Source organism: Sphaerodactylus townsendi, linkage group LG17, assembly GCF_021028975.2.
Source record: "Sphaerodactylus townsendi isolate TG3544 linkage group LG17, MPM_Stown_v2.3, whole genome shotgun sequence".
Classification (NCBI taxonomy): Eukaryota; Metazoa; Chordata; class Lepidosauria; order Squamata; family Sphaerodactylidae; genus Sphaerodactylus; species Sphaerodactylus townsendi.
The window spans coordinates 5883384-5904108 of NC_059441.1; the positions used below are offsets into that span (position 1 = coordinate 5883384).

A 20725-nucleotide genomic window follows, 5' to 3' on the forward strand; every position below is an offset into this window, starting at 1 on the left:
AAGCAGCGAGCAGGTGCCGGCCGGTCGTTCGCCCACCCGCGGGACCGGCCCCTCCCGTCCGTCCCGCTCCCCTTGCCCGGGCGAGCGCCCGCCGGAGCCGCAAACCCAGTCCGCCTCCTTGTTCGGCCTGGACCACCTGGCCCGTTCCTGCCGGAGGCTTCGCCGCAGCAGCAGCAGCGCCGGGCCCACCGCGGGCGCCTCCCTCTGGGCATGCACAGAGGCCGGCCTGGGCGGGGGGGAGGCGGCGGTGCAGGAGGCTCACTGGCCGGGCGCTCGGAGGGCGGGAGGGAGGGAGGGAGGGAGGGAGCTCCGCCTCCGCCCTCCTCCTCTCCCCCCCCCCAGGCCGGCCCTCGAGGGTCCCTCCCTCCCCGACGCGCGCAAGTGCGCCTGCGCGGAGCTGTCCGGGCCTGGGGGCGGAGCCGGGAGCGCGGCCGGGGCGAGGGCTGCGCAGGGCGGCCGAGGGAGGGGTGGCCCCGCCGGGCTCTCCTCCCCCTTCGCCGCCGCCGCCGCCGCCGCCTGCTCGGGCCGGGCCCTGCTGCACGCCGACCGGACGCCGAGGCTACCGCGGGCCCGCTTCGCAGGCTGGGCCGGGGCCGGGAGGGGAGGGGAGGGGAGGGGAGGGGTGCCGTGCCGTGCCGTGCCGTGCCTGACCTGAGCTGACCTGCGCGAGTCCCAGCCGTGCCCGGCAGCGGCGCCCCCGGGATGAAGCTGAAGAAGCAGGTGACGGTGTGCGGCGCGGCCATCTTCTGCGTGGCCGTCTTCTCCCTCTACCTGATGCTGGACCGCGTCCAGCATGACCCCGCGCGGCCCCACAGCGGCGGCGGAGGCAATTTCCCGCGGGTGAGCCTCGGGCGGGGCCCGGGGGGCGGGTTGGGGGCGGGCGGGCGGGCGGGGGGCTGGGAGTGCGGAGCCGCCCTGGCCGCCGACGGCACCTGCCGCTTTCTGTCCTCTGCGGGCCCGTCGGCCGAGCCATACAAGGAGCGCCGCCTGCTTGACCCTCCCTCCCCCTCCCCAGAGCCAGATCTCGGTGCTTCAGAACCGCATCGAGCAGCTGGAGCAGCTGCTGGAAGAGAACCACGAGATCATCGTGCACATCAAGGACTCGGTGCTGGAGCTGACGGCCAACGCCGAGGGGCAGCCGGTGGTGCTGCCCTTCCACATGCCCAACGGCTCCTGGATGCTGCCCCCCGAGAGCCGCCCCAGCTTCTACTCCGTCGCCTCCCAGGACTGCCACTTTGCCCTGGGCAGCAAGGCCCCCAAGACGGACCTGCAGGTGAGGCAGGGAGCAGGGGGGCCAGGTGGGGCGGACAGGAGAGCCCGGCATGCCCTCTGGGGGAGGGGCTTCTGAGAGGAGGAGGAGGAGGAGGCCTTGGGGGGGCACCCATTGAGGCACGGAAGCCACCCTGGGCAGGGAGCTGCGGGTGAAGCAGGACATGAGCCCGAGGCTCCTCCCCGCGCAGATGCTGGCCGTGTCGGAGTTGCTCCCCTACGACAACCAGGATGGCGGCGTGTGGAAGCAAGGCTTTGACATCACCTACGACCCCAACGAGTGGGACACGGAGCAGCTGCAGGTCTTTGTGGTGCCGCATTCCCACAACGACCCAGGTGAGCGAGCTGCGCCCCTGCCCTCGTGTTCAGCCATTACCCCCACAGCTGCGACACAAACGGATCCTGCCTTGGGTCCGTCCTGACGATCCAAGCGGTGGCGAGGGTGGGGGGAGCGCCTCAGACCCAGTGCCGGCGCCCGTGGTGGCCTGGCCTTTCTCCGCCTCCCAGAAGGAGGTGCAGAGCCCAAAAGCCACAGGGAATACATCTCAGGCTTGTGCGTTTCCACCTGGGCCCAACCCCCTTCTACCGAGGAGCAGCAGTGGCGCAGGAGGTTAAGAGCTCGTGTATCTAATCTGGAGGAACCGGGTTTGATTCCCCGCTCAGCCGCCTGAGCTGTGGAGGCTTCTCTGGGGAATTCAGATTAGCCTGGGCACTCCCACACACGCCAGCTGGGTGACCTTGGGCTAGTCACAGCTTCTCGGAGCTCTCTCAGCCCCACCTACCTCACAGGGTGTTTGTTGGGAAGGGGGGAGGGGCAAGGAGATTGTAAGCCCCTTTGAGTCTCCTGCAGGAGAGAAAGGGGGGATATAAATCCAAACTCTTCTTCTGAGGCCTGGATGCTCATTTTCCTCTGAAAGGGAAAAGCCCTGGGGCCACGGCAGAGGAAGTGGGGCTGACTTGGTGTTTCTGGCGGCCCAGAAGGCCTGGCCCCGGACTCTGAGGAGGGCTGAGGGCTTCTGGAGGGGAAACTCTTTGAGCCGCTGTCGGGGCCCTGCCGAGCGCAGGAAGCCGTGCTGAGTAGATCACAGATTGGATTCCAAATGGCTGCTTGTGTCCCCCCACTCACGTCTGACTGAGGGGGGCTTCAAGGCAAGAGTTGTGCAGAGGGGGTCTGCAGAGAGACCCAGGAGTTCCTCGGTGGTCCCCCGTCCAAGTACTAGCCAGGGCTGACCTGCTCGGCTTCTGATCCTGCTGGTCCAGGTCAGGGCATTTGACTCAACAGGCAGCAGCATCTTCGCTGTCCCAAAGGCGTTCTCGGCTTGGCAGCAGCTGGACGTAAGGCGGTTCCAGCTGTGAGCCTGGCTGGGTGGCACTCACAGGAGCCCTGAGGACCGTGGCCCAGCCCACCCAGGAACAGCGCGCATCGACTGTAACCCCTCCCCCCCGCAGGCTGGATCAAGACCTTTGACAAGTACTACTATGACCAGACACAGCACATCCTGAACAGCATGGTGGTGAAGCTACAAGAGGACTCGCGGCGGCGCTTCATCTGGTCCGAAATCTCCTTCTTTTCCAAATGGTGGGATAACATCAGTGCCCAGAAACGGGCCGCTGTCCGCAGGTGAAGGCGGCGTCTGGGGGTGTCGGTTGCTTTCCTGCTTGGGGTAGTTTCTAGGATGGAGTTTTTGAAAGAAGCATCCAGTGGGGAGGGGGGGTGTCCTACGGACTCCTGGGTGATGAAAGAGGGCTTTGCAGTGGTCCTCCGATCAGCGCAGGCGGACTCTGAAAGGCCTGCTTAAGAACATAAGAACAAGCCAGCTGGATCAGACCAGAGTCCATCTAGTCCAGCTCTCTGCTACTCGCAGTGGCCCACCAGGTGCCTTTGGGAGCTCACGTGCAGGAGGTGAAAGCAATGGCCTGCTGCTGCTGCTGCTGCTCCCGATCACCTGGTCTGCTAAGGCCTTTGCAATCTCAGATCAAGGAGGATCAAGATTAGTAGCCATAAATCGACTTCTCCTCCATAAATCTGTCCAAGCCCTTTTTAAAGCTATCCAGGTGAGTGGCCATCACCACCTCCTGTGGCAGCATATTCCAAACACCAATCACACGTTGCGTGAAGAAGTGTTTCCTTTTATTAGTCCTAATTCTTCCCCCTCCCAGCATTTTCAATGGGTGCCCCCTGGTTCTAGTATTGCTTGCCTTTCCGTTGGCTGAGATGAAGCACACCTGTTTTGTACACCGGAGTCTGTCTTCCCTGCAGAGACTGCTAGGCAAAGTGGCTCTGCCCCCTGTTCTCCTGGAGGAATGTGCTTGGCTCGTCAATCCTCCCTGGTTGTCTGGGAGCCTTTTCCCACGGGGGGGGGGGGGGGGCTCTCTGCCGCCACGAATGGGTCTGTCAGATCTGTCCTGCCTCAGCATGAAAGTGAGGCTTGATCTCTCAGGTGACCACAGGATTGTCCGGGAGCTCCCTGGCCTGCTTCTCTGCGTTGCCCTCCTGTGGTCTGGGAGGACAGCCCTCTGCCGTGCTGCTGGCTTGGCGGTTCAGGAGTGAAGGAATAGCCTTCTCGCATCCGAGCGGGTTTTCTTCAGACCCTCCCTAGTTCTGCTGCTGTGTCAGGAGGGGAGGTGGGGGGGGGGGGTTACCTGAAAGAATCGCCTGTCTGAGGTTTATTTATTTATTTATTATTGCATTTATAAACCGCCCCATCCCCTAAGGGCTCTGGGCGGTGAACAACAAGTATTACAAACAATATAGCAATAACATTTAAAATCATTAACATCATTAAAATATATAAAATTACAGCGTTCTGTACGAACCATATGGCGTCCTGCGTTAAAACTATTAGTAAAAAACCCCTCCCAGAGAGGGGGACGGTGTAGGTGTCACAGGTTGTGCTGCCACCCCAGCCGGAGCAGGAGCCGCCGGGGTTTTCAGTGTTGTCCTGACTTAGGCGTCGTCCTCCCAGGCTGGTGGGCAACGGGCAGCTGGAGATGGCGACTGGAGGCTGGGTGATGCCCGACGAAGCCAATTCCCACTACTTTGCCATGATCGACCAGCTCATTGAAGGGCACCAGTGGCTCGAGAAGAACGTCGGTGAGTTCCGAGGACTCGGAGGGGAGGGGTGAGCGTGGAGTCGTTTGGTGGCGCCGCGTGTCGCTCTGAGCGACGTTGTTGAATGCAGAGGGCGGGGAGGGAGCAGTGCTGAGGCCCGGCGGTGACGAGGTGTCCATCTGCGAGCCACGTGCAGAGTGTGACGTGGCCACCCCCTGCAGCTGCAGTCCCTGAAAGGACAGGAGGTGCAAAGTAGGCCAAGTGACTGCTTTGAGGGTAGCAACTTGTTTATATGAATCTAGAACTTTGCAGTGTGGTGTAGCAGTTAGAGTGCCAACCTAGAACCTGGGAGACTCCAGGTTTGAATCCCCACCCTGCCATGGAAGCGTCAGAGGGATGCTGTCTAGGTCCGTGGTGGCGAGCCTTTGGCACTCCAGATGTTATGGACTACAATTCCCATCAGCCCCAATTGGCCATGCTGGCAGGGGTTGATGGGAATTATGAATCTAACGTTATAAAGGCTGCTCCCTACAAGACTCAATGATGGAGATACAGTCGGAACACAGGAACTGCTTAAAATAACAAATTGCTGCTGCTAGAAAGATATATGCAACCAGCCTGCTATATGTAACTGCTGCCATCTGTGCATCCTTACCTTGATCTTACTTTATGGCTTCACAGCCGTAGAACACTAGAGCTTCCTGGTACTCCTGTCCCACGGGAACTGTGTTACATCCATTGCCTTGTAGGCCAGGAAATCAGGTGGCTTTCTCTTGCCATCTGCGCGACCGTGGAAGCAGCACTCCCAAAGACTGGTTTTCCCCAAGCTCTTGGGGAAGCGGAGGATCCCCTGTAAGGATAAAGGGACTTTGAATGCCAGTTTAATCAGAACTAGAAGCGGCCCAGAAAGCAGGTGCTGATGCCTATTCAATAAAGCGCTGCTGACCAATGCTTCCAGAGTCCATTTTGTTGGCAGGTTCGCGGGGCCTAAGAGGAAGCTTGCTTAGAAAAAGGGCCGGGCCTTGGGTCAGTCCGCGTGCTCATCAGCCCAGCTTTCCTCACAGGGTGGTTAATGGGGACAAAAGCGGGAAATCTTGTCCAGCTGCTTTGGGTTTCATTTAAGGGACAAAAGAAGTAGGACACAAATGGAAACCAAACAAAGCAACAAAACCAGCAGAAGCGAATCTTGCATACTGACGGGCACATATTCCTAAGGAGGGAGGCTTCGGTGGCCTCCTGGCCCGGATCGCAGCAACATTTACTCACGGCTCTCACGTTGCTAAAAGCGATCATCAGGGTTTTTTTTTAATGCCTAGTTATTCGCATGTAGCATATTTGAACTGTCGCGGTGATGGGGCACAGTTAACGTAGCCAGCTGCTTTAGGCTGGAGCAGGCTTGCAGTCAGGGACCCTCTGGCTGCGCCAGTGAAGCCAATATGAAGAAGAAGAAGAGTTTGGATTTACATCCCCCCTTTCTCTACTGTAAGGAGACTCAAAGGGGCTGACAATCTCCTTATCCCTTCCCCTCACGGCAGCACTCTGTAGGGTAGGTGGGGCAGAAGCCTAGAAAGAGCTGTGACTGGCAAAAGGTCACCCAGCTGGCGTGTTGTTGGGAGTGCTTGGAGGCTAATCTGAATTCCCCAGATAAGCCTCCACAGCTCAAATGACAGATGAGAATGAAACCAGTTCCTCCAGATTGAATACACGAGCTCTTAGCTTATATCGCCCTGCTGCTCCCAATATGGTTATTTGGGTTATATTAACAATTATGGTTGTATTAACAATTATGGTTATATTAACAATTATAATATTAACAATTATGGTTATATTAACAATATGGTTATTGTTTTCGTTTCAGTGGGCAAATTATATATAGTTGGAGTTAGTATCTGGTACGGTGAAGGTGGCCGGTGCTGGCACTCAGATGTTATGGACTACAATTCCCATCAGCCCCCTTCAGCAGCCAATTGGCCATGCTGGCGAAACTGATGAAAGTGTAATCCATAGCATCTAGATATAAAGTCCTACCAGTCTATTAGTTTAGGCATTTACCACCCAATTGTCCATTGCATGTGGGGACTCAGAGTGGCTTACAAAATCAATGCAGCCCCCTCCGCAGCGTGAAGTACCGGTCCACTTTTCTGGGCTAACACCTTCCTGGGCTGCTTCTCTCGCTCAGAGCCACAGGCTGCGAGTAGAAGAGCCACAGAGCTGGGCCTGTTGTGGACGGGAAGTGGACAAATAACTCTGGCCTGTTGCAGGATGTCCGCTTCAACAAATCCTTAGGACACTGTACCTTTCTTGAACTGGACAAGTCACGATGGCGCTTTAGCCTAGTCTAGAGAGGCATTGAGATAGTGGAGCTGCTTTTAAGAGTGAGAACTAGGGTATTTCCGGTGGCTGGCTGGCATTTTGTGAGGCCTCTGCTCTGATCAGAATCAGATGCCTTTATCAGGCATCATGTTAAGTCAAGGTTCGAAGGGAAAGACCAGTGCAGCGCCATGTATGCAAAACAATAATGAACCAGAAAAGAAAGGAAGGAAGGAGGGCTCTCCACCTGTCTCCAAGTGCGGTAGCCACAAGTCTGCACTCACCACTCCTGATTATTCAGAGAAACAAAATCTGGTTTTCAGAACAGTCCCTCACAGAAGGTGGGCTGCGGCGGCAGAAGCAGGTCTAAAGCTACCCTGCTTAGGGCAGAGGAACAAAACGTGTGCCAGTGATTCCACAGCGGTGGCACAGCCTGAGCAAACCCGTTCCTGGTTAACAATATTCTGGAATCACTGTGACAGCAGGGCAGAGGGAAGCGGGTTACTTCTATCTAGCCCTTGTAAGAGCCCATCTTTGTTATGGCGATCAGGTTGTGGCGCTTGGGACCGCCAAGGCTGTCCTGTTTTCATCATCTGAACAAGGGAAAGAATGTATTTGCAGCTGGAGAACCTTGGATTTTGGAAGAAGAAGAAGAAGAGGAGGAGGAGGAGTTTGGATTTATATCCCCCCTTTCTCTCCTGCAGGAGACTCAAAGGGGCTGACAATCTCCTTGCCCTTCTCCCCCCTCAGCAAGCACCCTGTAGTGGGAGGTGGAGGCCAAGGCTCCAGCTGTATTGCCCAAGGTCACCCAGCTGGCTTGTGTGGGAGTGCACAGGCTAATCTGAATTCCCCAGATAAGCCTTCACAGCTCAAGCGGCTGAGCCGGGAATCAAACCCGGTTCCTCCAGATCAGAATGCACCCTGCTCTGCGCCACTGCTCTTAGCCACTCGCCCTGCTGCTCCTAAAGAGAGCCAGTTCAGTCCACAAGGTTTGAGAATTGTGCCCAGATGAGGCCTGCTTGGGTGAGCCCGTGCTGAAAGCCGGGACCCGTGCACCCTCTGGGCCACCTGCCAGCCGCCCACGTGCGCCTCTTCTCTTTGCTGTGCAGGGGTGATGCCGCGTTCCGGATGGGCCGTGGATCCCTTTGGGCACAGCTCCACAATGCCATATCTGCTGCGTCGCGCAAACCTGACCAGCATGCTCATCCAGCGCGTCCACTATGCCATCAAGAAACACTTTGCAGCCACCCAGAATTTGGAGTTTATGTGGAGGCAGAGCTGGGGTAAGGGAAGGTGCAGCGGCCCTGATCCCCTCCCTGGGTTTGCTGCCAGAGTAAAAGCCGCCTGCTGTGGGCCCGAAGGAGGATTTCCCTGTGGGCAGCTGGCGGCTGGGCTCCCTGGAACAACTTCTACCACAGGCCGGGTGTTTCAGCTCTGTCTGCTTGTAGACAGTTTCTTTGGCTAGATGTGTGGGGACCAGGTGGACAGACGGACAGACAGACAGACGTGCTCTCCGCGTGTCTGGGCAAAAGGGGCCTTTGAGTTTCTCCCGGGCCCCTGGATCCCCTCTGGCATTTCCTGAGCAGTCCAAAGAAGCTCCAGCTTTGCCTTTTTCAGATGCCGACTCCAGCACAGACATCCTCTGCCACATGATGCCCTTCTACAGCTATGATGTGCCCCACACGTGTGGCCCTGACCCCAAGATCTGCCAGTTTGACTTCAAGCGACTGCCAGGGGGCCGCATCAACTGCCCCTGGAAAGTGCCACCCAAGGCCATCACCAGTGCCAACGTGGCTGAGAGGTGAGTAGCTGCAGAGGTGAGTGCGGCAAAGTCTTCTGCCCCTCCCGCGCATGGCTCCTGTGCTCCACACCAGCCGAGGCCAGGGGCGGAGCTACCAGGGGCAGGGGGTATGTGCATTGCACTGGGTGCATGCCAGCCCCGCCCGGAAAATCCACCCCTTACGCCCAGTTCCAGCCTGAAGAGGTGCAGCCTGGAGAAGCGGCCTGTTCGCGAGAGTTGAAAGCGACCTGGTGGGAACTACTTGCTTCCCAGGAGACCGTGGGGCTTGCAAGGTCTCCTGGGAAGTGTAGTTCCCACCAGGCTGTTTTCAGCCTCCAGAGTGAACTGAGCCCTTTCGAGCTTCTACACTTTCAGGCTGAACCGTAAATGAGGAAGTGGTGAGGGCATGTGTGGAAGAAATGCATCGGGAGCAGTGGTGGCTAAGCCTTCGCCTCTGGCCGAGGCTCTGGGTTTTTCTTTTCTCCCAGGTGGCACTCCTAGATATGGAGCCTCCGCGTCCCCCGGGGGCACAACGCAGGACGTGTCTCCTGGCTGCTTATGGTATCGCTCTGAGTGCTTCTGAGTGTACATAGAGACTGATATGCCACATTTTTCCAAGGGGGGGGAGGGCTAGAGCAGCTTACATGATTGTCCTTTATTTTAGCCTTACAAAACCTCCCCTGTGAGGCTAGTCAGTGATGGCGAACCTTTGGCACTCCAGATGTTATGGACTACAATTCCCATGCTGGCAGGGGCTGATGGGAATTGTAGTCCATAACATCTGGAGTGCCAAAGGTTTGCCACCATGGGGCTAGGTTGAGAGAGAGAGAGGCCCCCAGTTAACTTCCATGGCAGAGTGGGGATTTGAACCCGCGTCTCTCAGATCCTAGTCACCGTCGCCCCCTGCTGTGCTGCTCTCCTCCCAGGGCTCTGCTGCTTCTCGACCAGTACCGGAAGAAGTCCAAACTCTACCGCAGCAAAGTGCTGCTGGTGCCGCTGGGGGACGACTTCCGCTACGACAAGCCCCAGGAGTGGGACGCCCAGTTCCTCAACTACCAGCGCCTCTTCGACTACCTCAACGCTCACCCCGACCTCCACGTGCAGGTGTGGCTGCCTTGCCTTGGGACAGAGTTTCTGGGAAAGGGGGGCGTGGGGGGGGGAGAGCTGTGGGTCCCGGGCTCTCGGCTCAGCTTGTCTCGTCTTGACCCCCTCCTGCCCCCCCCCACCCCCCTGCTCTCAGGCAGGCTGGGGTTTGCACCAGGATGCCTTCTGGGGCTCTCGGAGAGGGCCGATGCCACAGGGTGGTTCCTGCATTCACCTTGCCTGGGTGCTGGCTCTCTTTCGGGGGGGCTTCCTGAGAAATTGCTCATCGCTCTCTTGCAGGCACAGTTTGGGACTCTCTCCGACTACTTCGATGCCCTGTACAAGCGGGTAGGCATCGTCCCAGGCATGCGCCCACCCGGCTTCCCAGTGCTCAGTGGCGATTTTTTCTCCTATGCGGACCGCGAGGATCACTACTGGACAGGGTACTACACCTCCAGGCCCTTCTACAAGAGCATGGGTCGCGTGCTGGAGGCCCACCTCAGGTGCGAGGGGGTGCCGGGGCAGCGTGCGTGGGGGGGGGGGTGTGCCAACTGGCCCCTCCGGGGTGACAGGCTCCTGGCTGTCGTGGAGCAGAGGAGCATGTCTGGGGCGCTGGGGAAGCGAGCGACTGGTGTCCTTTTCTTTGAGGCAGGAGTGCTGAGATCTTGTACAGCTTGGCTGTGAGCCACGCCCGCCACGCCGGCATGGACAGCAAGTATCCGCTGTCAGACTATGCCACGCTCACGGATGCACGGCGCAACCTGGGCCTCTTCCAGCATCACGACGCCATCACTGGCACGGCCAAGGAGGCGGTGGTTGTGGACTACGGAGTCAGGTGCGTGCCGGTCTTGGCCGGGTGGAGGGGCTGGGTGGATCTGCCCCGCGGGCCGCTTCCCGTCTCACTTCCTATCTCCCCCCCTCCTTTCAGGCTGCTTCACTCCCTCGCGAACCTCAAACGAGTCATCATCAACGCCGCGCACTACCTGGTCCTGGGGGATAAGGAAACCTACCACTATGACTTGGCAGCGCCCTTCCTTGGCCCTGTGAGCCGCCGTTTGCCTCTTCCCCAGGGCCTGCTGGGCTTGATCCTGGCTGAGTTTGGGCTGTGTGAGTGCTGAGTCCCCTTCTCTTTTCCAGGATGAGACACGCCTCAATCAGGACTCTTTGCCAGAGAAAACGGTCATCAAGTTAGATACAACGCCCAGGTGGGAACAGCCTGTTTCAGAGCGTGGGTGCAGGGGGGAGGGTGCCCGGTGACTGCCCGCAGGGGATGGGAGAGGAGGGCTGGATGCCCCCCCTCCCGGATGCTTCTCTTCCTAGTCCACAGAGACGCCTGCTAGTTTGGGCCCAGTCGGTTGGGGGGCGGGGCACAGAGGTGTCGGAAAGAGCAGGAGGTTTTGAGCCTTGGGTGTACGGACACGACTCCCTTGCTTTCAAGCCATTCACTCTTTTTTTTTAAATTAACTTTCCAATAATACCAAAATAGAAATAGAAAGACAATAACAAAACTATATCAATAGTTCAAAAAAGATCATGTCTTAGAGCAGGGGTAGGGAACCTGCGGCTCTCCAGATGTTCAGGAACTACAATTCCCATCAGCCCCTACCAGCATGGCCAATTGGGGCTGATGGGAATTGTAGTTCCTGAACATCTGGAGGGGCTGATGGGAATTGTAGTTCCTGAACATCTGGAGAGCCGCAGGTTCCCTACCCCTGTCTTAGAGAGAACCAATAGGATTAGGTTGAATAATGCTGTATAAAATCAAGGAATGATCAATTAATTTTACAAGGATTTTGTCAGCAATCGTAATATAAAGACAATGTGTGTGACGTAAGTAGCAGGGAACCAAAAATCGCGTCACACACTCAGACGGAGAGAAATATATACATTTTGTGTAATATAATTCGTTCAGTTTATAACAGTACAAAAACAAACTAGTAGTATAATTAAAGCAACAGATATTAAATCCAAGTAACGTCCAGGAAAATAACGTATCAATTTTTCTTCAACCAAAGAAAAGGGTCTTATTGACGCCCAATTATGTTTCTCTCTGGAAACCATACGTTCATAAGTCATGCTTGAGTCTCTCTCAAGCGCCTCACGCGTTATAAGAACACTCAGAAATTTTAAAGATAGATTCTGTTAAGGTAATAAAAAAGCCTTGACATGTAATTGCTATTATTGTTTTGTGAGATTTCTTTTTTTACATGCACATATTCTCGTACCAAACAAGCCAGCTTCTCGTCTAACCGCACAGTCCACTTGCAGGTTTGTGGTTGTGTTCAACCCACTGGAACAGGAGCGCCTGAGCGTCGTGTCCTTCCTGGTGAACACGCCTCGCATCCGTGTCACCAACGAAGAGGGGCAGCCTTTGGCCGCGCAGCTCAGTGCCTGGTGGAGTTCTGCCACAGACATGGCTCCCGACGTCTACCAGGTAGCTCATCAGGAGGTCCACTGGTGTGTTTGCTGCGGGGTGAGGGGCATGGGAGGTCACAGTGAATAGCAGGAGGGGGGGCCTTCTCCAGCCAGCTAGGGACAGGCATGCTGGCTACCGTGGCCAGCCTCTTCACCAAGTTCCTGTGCTACAAATTCTCGCCTACTAGCTGGAGGCTGTTGTGGTGCCCCTTTGGCACCTTATGTACCTGCCACAGGGGCTGCTGCCATTGTCTGGGCTTGATTTGACAGGCGTCCATCATGATCCGACTGCAGCCGCTGGGTCTCGCCGTCCTGCAAGTGAGCAAGTCTTTTGACAACCACAGCACTCTCAAGTCCTCTGTGCGCCTCTTCCTGCACGGCCGTGACCTCCCTGTGCGTAAGCAGAAGGCCTTTCCGGCGCGCATCATCCCTGCTGCCACTGAGGACTTCTGTCTTGAGAACCAGCAGATGCGGGCCTGCTTCCTGGGGCCCAGTGGCTTGCTCAAAGTACGTTTGCTCAAAGTGGGCAGGATGTCCAGTTCGGGCGGGGGGGGGGGGGGCTTAAGGGAAGGGGAGGGTCTTGTTCACTGGGGCTCTTCCTGCTTCCTGGCAGAGCGTGCACTATGCTGGGGAAGATCATGAGCGGCAGCTGCAGAACCAGTTCCTTGTCTATGGGACCCGGAGCACCAAGGACAAGAGTGGGGCCTACCTCTTCCTGCCGGATGGAGAAGCCAAGGTCTGGGGAGGGGGTGTGGGGCTGCAGAGCAAGGGGGAGAACGAGGGCCCTCGCCTTGGGGGAGGCCTGGTATTTGTCAGGTTCCCACAGCAGAGACCACCTCCCCTTTTCCCTTGGGCTGGAAATGCTCTGCCAACCTGCACACAATGCAGTCACGGCTTTTTGGAGATGCCAAGGGTGGGCAATTATTTTTTCCATGGGGCCGCATAAGAAACAGAAAATATTGTGGAGGGCTGGGCCAAAAGGCAGGGGGGCGAGGCGCTTTTGAAAGCCCCGCAGAAGCCGGCAGCCAAGGCAACCGGCTTCTGCGGGGCTTTCAAGCCTGCAGCTCCCCAGCAAGGGGGCGAAAGAGCCCGGCGAGAAGCCGCAGCCAAGGCAACCGGCTTCTGCTGGGCTTTGCTGGGCGCCAGCCCCCCCGTGCGGGGCGCAGGGGGGGCAATCAGGGTCATCCGGCGGGCCGGATATGGCTCGCGGGCTGTATAATGCCCAGGTCTGTGCTAGGGCCTTCTTTCATCGTGCCAGCCAAGCACATGTGCCCCCCCCACCCCCCCGGTTTTATCCTTTGATTTTCTTGGACTGTCCCCCTGGGCAAAGCGGCCATCCCTTTCTCTCTTTCCTGGGAACTTGGCAGCCCTGGTCCCCCCAGCCCCCAACACCAGTCCACACCTCAACCCCTTTCTCTTTCTGAAGGAGGGACTCTGGGTTCCCCGGAGCAGCATCCTGAAGGGGGGCGGGGGGGCGTCCCAGGCCCAGAACTGTCTGACTGGCTGCAGGATGTCTTGGTGGTGCTTCGGCTGCGCTGGGCCCCTTCAGTTTAGTAAATCCGTTTAGGAAAACGTCCTGCTCGGGAATGAATGCTCCAGTCTAGTCTGATGCGTTTAATGTGCTCCGAAAGGACCCCGGGCCCCTCTGCACGTGGGCGGTCGTTCCATTTCTACCTTGCAGGAGCATCTGAAAGATGTCAGTAGTTTTAATGGGGCTTTCAAATGCCGGCAGTTTCTTTTGTTTGTTCGTTTTCCTGATGGGATCTCACAAATAGTTTTTTAAACTTTTGTGTTTGTTTGTAAAGGACGTGTTTATCACGCACGGAGCAACTGTTTCACTGCCCTGCCCACTGGCTGTGTATCTGACCATCTGCCAGCCCCCTCCCAGAATTTGACCACTCCCAGGATTTGATCACTGGGGTGTGATGCCAGACGCCCCTTATTATCATTAATTATTAACTATTTATTGATGGATGCTGCTGCTATAGTTTTAAGGTTTTGTATTTTAACTGGGGTTATTCAATTTGTTTTATTATGTTTGTTGTTGTTTGCTGTACACCGCCCTGAGCCCTTCGGGGGTAGGGCGGTTTATCAAATCGAATTAATAATAATAATAATAATAATAATAATAATAACAACAACAACAACAACAACAACAACAACAACAACAACAACAATGATGATGATAATAATAATAATAAAAAAGAATATGTCCCCTTCAGCATGTAGGAAAGCAGGCTCACCAGCTGCTGAGAAAAAGAGGGGTGGGGCACTTTGGGGAATGTGACATCAGGCAGACTGTGCCAACAGGGTGGTTTGCCATTGCCTTCCCTTGCAGCCCTACGTACCCAAGGACCCCCCCGTCATTCGGGTGACAGAGGGACCCTTCTTCTCAGAGGTGGCTGTCTATTATCAGAACATCCAGGAGGTGGTGCGGCTCTATAATGTGCCAGGTGGGGGCTACGGGAACAGCGCAGGGCTGAGTGGGGTGGGGGTGGGGCGGAGCTGAGACTTTCCCCCCAACGCCCTTGCCTTCTTGGGCCCTAGGGGTGGATGGGCTGTCCCTGGAGATCTCCTGCCTGGTGGACATCCGCGACTACGTCAACAAGGAGCTGGCGCTGCGCTTCAGCACTGACATCGATAGCGGGGGCACTTTTTTCACTGACCTGAACGGCTTCCAGGTATTGTGGGGCTGGGAGAAACACCTGAGGCCCCTCCCCACGCTCTGCTAGCATCTTTAGCCATCTTTTTTCTTTGCTGGCAGATTCAGCCACGACAGTACCTGAAGAAGCTACCGCTGCAGGCCAACTTCTACCCCATGCCAGTCATGGCTTATATCCAGGACCCACAGAGCCGCCTGACCCTGCAGACGGCTCAGGCCCTGGGAGTCTCCAGCCTGAGCAGTGGTGAGTGCAGCAGGAGAGGCTGAAGCCCATGGAAGTGAGATGGGGGCTCTCCGTTTAGGATTGCTCTGCTTAGGACAGGGGTCTGCAACCTGCGGCTCTCCACTCTCCAATTGGCCATGCTGGCAGGGGCGGATGGGAATTGTAGTCCATGAACATCTGGAGAGCCGCAGCCCCCGCTGTAAGCTGCAGTAGCTGTAAGTAGCAGGCGGATGGGAATTGTAGTCCAATTGGCCATGCTGGCAGGGGCGGATGGGAATTGTAGTCCATGAACATCTGGAGAGCCGCAGGTTGCAGACCCCTGGGTTCAGGACTAACCCCCAGCAATGCTCCTGGTGGTTTGGGTGAGCTCTAAGGGGCACGCAGGGGAAGCTGCTGGGATGGAGGCCTCTTCCCGTAGGGTCATGCGTTTGTTCACAGTGCTTCTAGTCCACCTTTTCACAGACTCAAGGCAGATGACCCAGTACAAATCAGTGCCATGAACGGGATGAGACATCCCGTAAGCTTAAGCCATGCTGAATTAGGACAGGCGAGCAATTCGTGAAGCGACAGCACTTGAGGTCTTCCGTTGCCTCAGTTCCCAGGATCTGAATTTTTCTCTTATTGTTCATTGACATGTGTTCAAAACAGAGTCCTTCATGGCTTGGGTTGAAATCATCAAGAGAGCCGCTGCTTTGCGCACAGGGGGTTTGTGGTTTCCCATTAGGAGTAATTCCAAGCCAACAGGAAGAAATGCAAGCTAGCTTTTGAGCTTTCAGACTCTATCCCTTAAGTGTGACAATGCAGCTGGCGAACCTTTTGTTCCAGACCAGCCAGAGCTACTTGCGTTACTGAGCACTGAAGGGTTCCTGCCCTGGAGACTAGTGATGTCCCCTGTACTTTTCCTCCTGGCCCCCTGCTCACCTGCTGCCAGGCTCCTGGACATGGACAAAGGGCAAATGCAATCACTGTAATGCCAGCCTGGGTGGAAGCCCTCTGCCCATCCCCAGGCTGCACTGACTGATTCCGCACTGGCAGGAGCCTCGGGTCAGGTCCTGTCCGAAGGCCGTGTGTTCATTTTCTCAATGACCTGCAGGCCAGCTGGAGGTGATTCTGGACCGACGCCTCATGCAAGATGACAACCGAGGCCTCGGACAGGGTTTGAAGGATAACAAACGGACCTGCCACCACTTCCGTCTCCTCCTGGAACGGCGGAGCGCCACTCCGAAGGTAGGAGGCTTCAACCTGTGGTGAAGAAGCCATGTCACGCGGCACATCCCTCCCTCGTGGTTTCTTGGAAGTGCCACGCAGCACCTGCTGAGGGAGAGGATCCAAATGCAAAGGGATGCTGGAGAGGCCCTCTGCTAGGAATGGTGGATTCCCCCCCCCCCCCCCCCCAGTTGCAGGCCAACTCCACTGCTCCTCAAGAGCAGCACAGCAAAGTTCCTACTGGCTGCCTCTTGGGTACCTTTTTCATGCTGGGGGTCTCCTGTCAGGCTGCCCCGGGTGAGGGACCCTTGGAAGTTGGAAGGAAGGAAGTTGCCACGATCTTCTCATCCTGCTTTGCCACATGGCTTGATTTCCGTATCTTTGAAAAACACACACACACACACTCACATATAGCTGCTGAGCGCGCGCACACACACACACACACACACACACTTATAGCTGCTGAGCTGCCTGGTTAAATGCACTGATTTTTTGGTTTTCACTGAATTTCTTGACATCAGCCAAGGCAAGTAGGAAAGGCTGGTTTAATCCAGCCACTGGGTGGCGGCAGCATCACTTGGGGACTAGCATGCAGAGTGAAGGAAGGGAGAGCAAGGCTGGAGGCGGGGGGGGGGGGCATCAAATGTGCAAGGGAGAGAGAGCCCCCTCCTTCTGAAACAGCAGAGCCTTTTCATTCTAGTGTCTGGAGCAGGGGTCTTCAAACTATGGCCCTCCAGATGTTCATAGACTAAAATTCCCATGATCCCTACCACTTGGCCATGCTGGCAGGTGCTGATGGGAATTGTAGTCCATGAACATCTGGAGGGCCATAGTTTGAAGACCCCTGGTCTGGAGGAAAGCGAGTCAGCAAGAAGCAGGCCAGGGGGTGAGTCTTCAAATGCAAAACTCATCCACGTGGCGGGTAATTGGGAAAGAAAATGCTCGTTTCAAAGGCGGGTGGGGTTGTAAAGTCTCAGGCCAGGATGGCATAGAGCACAGGTGTCAAAACCCGCGCCCCTCCAGATGTTATGGACTACAGTTCCCATGATGGGAACTGTAGTCCATAACATCTGGAGGGTCGCGAGTTTGACACTTATGGAGTGTCTGTCTGCAGTCTGGGAGACCAGCTTTGGACTACTTCTCTGCCATAGTGACTTCAAGCCATTTGCACACAGTCAGCCTGACCTACCTCACAGGGTGGTTGTGAGACTCAAGTGAAGAACTGTGTATGTCGCTTTTGGGAGAAAGCCAGGGTTTTTTTTTTTAATAGCAAAACTGAAGAATGAAATGAGAGGGGTTGGTGGGAAAATACTGCCCAGGGCAGCACAGAGATGAGCCCTGGCAGGACGAACTTGAAGCGAGCCCCGTTGCTATGCTGAACTAAAGGTCTCCCTTGTGGCACCGGGGGGATATCGCTGGGCCTCTCCCACAGAGCCTCCAGCCCTCCCTTGTGCCTCAGAGGCCGTGTTGTGTTGGCCCCTGAACTCTTTTCCTCTTGTAACGTGGTTGTTCTCCTTGACCCCCTTTCCACTCCAACCCAGAGCTCCGGCTTCTTTTCCAAAGTGGCCTCCATGCTTAGGGACTGGGTCTATTCCGGCAGCAAGGCCAACGGCCAAGAGGTAAAGCCTGCCCTGTCTTGTGCACCGGCTAGTGGTGACTTAGCTGAGCCCTGCCTTGTGTCTGTGTTAGCCCAGGTAATAGCGCAGTTGGCCTAGATTCCCTGCGTGTGACCGCCTGACCTCCAGGGCCAGACCACCCGCCCTGGACTCTCGGCCAGAGCCTGCTCTCACTCTGCTGCGTTCTCCCTGCTGCAGGCACAGCCCGGCACTTTCCCTTCTTTGCTCAGCCACATGACTTCCATGCACCTGAACACTGAGGTGCTGGTGATGCCCGTGGCCCAGGAGAAGCCCCTGCCTCCGGCCCTGCGGTCTTTCCAGCCCTTCTCAGCCCCCATGCCGTGCGACTTCCACCTCGTCAATCTGCGCACGCTTCAAGGGGAGGTGAGTCCCGGCAGGCAGGGGCGAGAGGCCAAGCAGAGGAGCCGCCAGCCCACCGTGGTCCTGGGGGCGGGGGTGGGGGGCAGCTGGCAGTCCTCTCTTCAGCTGGCCTGCAGCGAGCTGCACTGTGCCTCGTTTCCTCACCTGTTGCTTTCCTCGTGGCACACCTGCTCCCTTCTCCATAGGACGATTCGCTGCCTTCCCCGGAGACCGCTCTGATCCTGCACCGCAAGGGCTTTGATTGCGGCCTGGAAGCCAGGAACCTGGGCTTCAATTGCACCACCACCCAGGGCTCGGTAGGTGGGAGGGCCCAGGGGCTCTGACCTCTCGGGGTGCTGAATGAGAGAAGGGGGGGGTGTAGCAAAATCATTTCACACACCCCCCTCCAGTAGCAAGAGGCGGGAGGCCCCTCTCTGTTTGCTCTGCGATGTGCTGCTGTTGCCTTCTCTGACCCCCTGCCGGGAGCAGCAGTGGCGTAGGAGGTTAAGAGCTCGTGTATCTAATCTGGAGGAACCGGGTTTGATTCCCAGCTCTGCCGCCTGAGCTGTGGAGGCTTCTCTGGGGAATTCAGATTAGCCTGTGCACTCCCACACACGCCAGCTGGGTGACCTTGGGCTAGTCACAGCTTCTCGGAGCTCTCTCAGCCCCACCTACCTCACAGGGTGTTTGTTGTGGGGGGGGGGGGAGGGAAAGGAGATTGTCTGCCCCTTTGAGTCTCCTGCAGGAGAGAAAGGGGGGATATAAATCCAAACTCTTCTTCTACTCTTCTTCTCCTGCAGCTGTCCCTTGGTGGCCTCTTCCAAGGCCTTGAGCTGGTGTCCATGCAGCTCTCCTCGTTGACTCTGATGTACCCACTCGGCCCTGCTTCCTCCAACAGCACAGTCCTTCACCTGGACCCCATGGAGATAGCCACAGTTCGTCTTCACCTCGGGTAACGCCCCTCCGAGGCTGGCTGGAGCATGCTGGGCTGCCAGGCGTTGCAGAAACTGGACTGGTGACAGACGTGCAGGCTGTGCTGTGGGGCCGGAGGGAGGGCGGGAGGCCTCCTGTTATTTATTCACCTCCTTTCAGGGATGCTGCATGTCAAAGGCCAGGTGCTCCGTGGGCCTGTGCAGCTCAGCCCAGCCCAGCACATGCTGTCCAAGGGAAGGCCTCTCATCGCGCCCTCTTCTGACCTGTCCGACGTGGCCTGTTGGCCCGGCTTGGCTGCTTCCTTGAGCAGGAAAACAATGACGTAGCAATCACTGGATAGAAACTAAACGCGTTCTCAGGGAAAAAGCCCCTCTGGGGGACACGCAGCTCTCGCGGAACCCGGGTGGAACGAGCCTCCTTTCCAGGATGCAGGGAATGTCGCCGATGCTGCTACAGACAGTCACACTTGACGCGGTGACAGAAACTGCTATGTTTCAAATGGATCCCAAACAGCTGGATTCCACGAGGCCTCTCTGGCTCTGGCAGACGGGGAAGACGGGAGCCGAAGCTCCGATGGCCAGCTGTGGCCCACAAGGCCCCTGGTGAAGCCGGCGGAGAAATGCTTCTTTAGCTCATTCCCCACCCCCTGGGGAAGTGGACAGGCCTTCCTGGGTGAAGCCCTCGGCCCTGGGGCTTCTTCCAAACCACAATGACTAGTATCCCCCGAGTGCTTGTCCGCACTGCAATGATCAAGAGCTAAGTGCGGCTCCGAGAGGCTTAGGATGAGCCCCCTCCCACCTGACAGCATCTTCCTCTGGAGGGTCTCCAGCGCTCACGGTGGCTGCATCACGGAAGCAGGGCTGTGGAACGCCCCAGGCTCCCTTCTGGCCACGGAACAGTGGTGTCCTGCCACTGGCTTCGTCGGTGGAGATGCTGGCTGTGTGTTGTGCAAGGAGGATGGGTGGCGAAGAAGGGGCTGCCCTCACTTGTACCTGGGCGCTAGTGGGGGGCCCAGGGAGCAGCACCCCCGCCCCTGCAGCAAAGAGCAACGCCAGAGGGGGAGGTTGCAGCTGGCCAGTGGAGGCCACTCGTGCAAGAGGACTGGTCCTCCTCCGCAAGGCAGGCGAACACTTGGCCAGGCATGGCAGCCAAGGGCAGTCATTGGTGGCGTGGTGCAATAAAGGCAGTTCTCTTCTACCAGGCCGTCATTGCTTATTTGCACTCTGGTGTTTGGGGGGAGGGGACCCCTTGTTAACACGGGTTAACCAATAAAGTAAAAGAAGCTCAAGAAAGCTCAAACCGATACAGAATAAAATCAATTTGAATTTTATTCAGCCAACTGGGGCAATTTAGTCTCAGAGGAGCCTAGCCAAAATGGCAGTGTGTTCTTACTTTTATAGCATTATAGCAGGTTACATTCAAAATGGCAGAAAAGAATACACCCCAAAATGCCCCCATCATCAATCGATCATACAGAAAGGTGGAGATTTTCCCTTTCCCCGAAACATTTGGGGTTGTCCAAGACCTTTATTGGAAGGTGTCGGCACCTGATCCTTTGACGCAAGATGAACTAGGGCCTGTTCCTTTCTTATCTCTGTTGCCTTTTGTTGCCCTTCTTCCCAGACAAAGAGCCTAAACATTGTCATGTTTCTTTCTTCTGTCTCCTAGAAGAAGGGCAAACTCAAGGTATCTAGTCGGGGACAGCGAGACCTTAAAACAGTTGAGTTTGCACACTCTGTATGACTCTGAACAAGGGGGGCCTTCTGCTGGGCTATCAAGCTTGCCTAGTAACAGGAAGAGAATGGATTCTCAGGCC

At 56.6% G+C, this 20725-nt stretch overlaps 1 protein-coding gene across 4 annotated transcripts; it reads left to right on the top strand.

The window, feature by feature from the left end:
• The first annotated feature begins 415 nt into the window (after positions 1-415).
• Positions 416-20106, top strand: MAN2A2 (mannosidase alpha class 2A member 2). 4 transcript variants are annotated; one of them, XM_048481825.1, is made up of 23 exons: positions 416-840; positions 1016-1273; positions 1461-1605; positions 2719-2890; positions 4236-4363; positions 7741-7914; positions 8249-8432; positions 9338-9515; positions 9795-9997; positions 10147-10329; positions 10423-10537; positions 10632-10699; positions 11763-11928; positions 12180-12416; positions 12523-12645; positions 14248-14362; positions 14457-14590; positions 14674-14815; positions 15888-16021; positions 17542-17628; positions 17815-18000; positions 18183-18293; positions 18777-20106. In XM_048481825.1, the coding sequence occupies exons 1-23, from the start codon at positions 703-705 to the stop codon at positions 18930-18932; spliced, it is 3537 nt and encodes a 1178-aa protein (XP_048337782.1). In that variant the 5' UTR covers positions 416-702; the 3' UTR covers positions 18933-20106. The 4 variants fall into 4 exon arrangements, with proteins under 4 accessions (XP_048337782.1, XP_048337778.1, XP_048337779.1 ...); XM_048481821.1 differs by lacking the exon at positions 17542-17628; XM_048481822.1 differs by lacking the exon at positions 17542-17628 and having other exon boundaries at positions 9795-9937.
• The last annotated feature ends 619 nt before the right edge of the window (positions 20107-20725 follow it).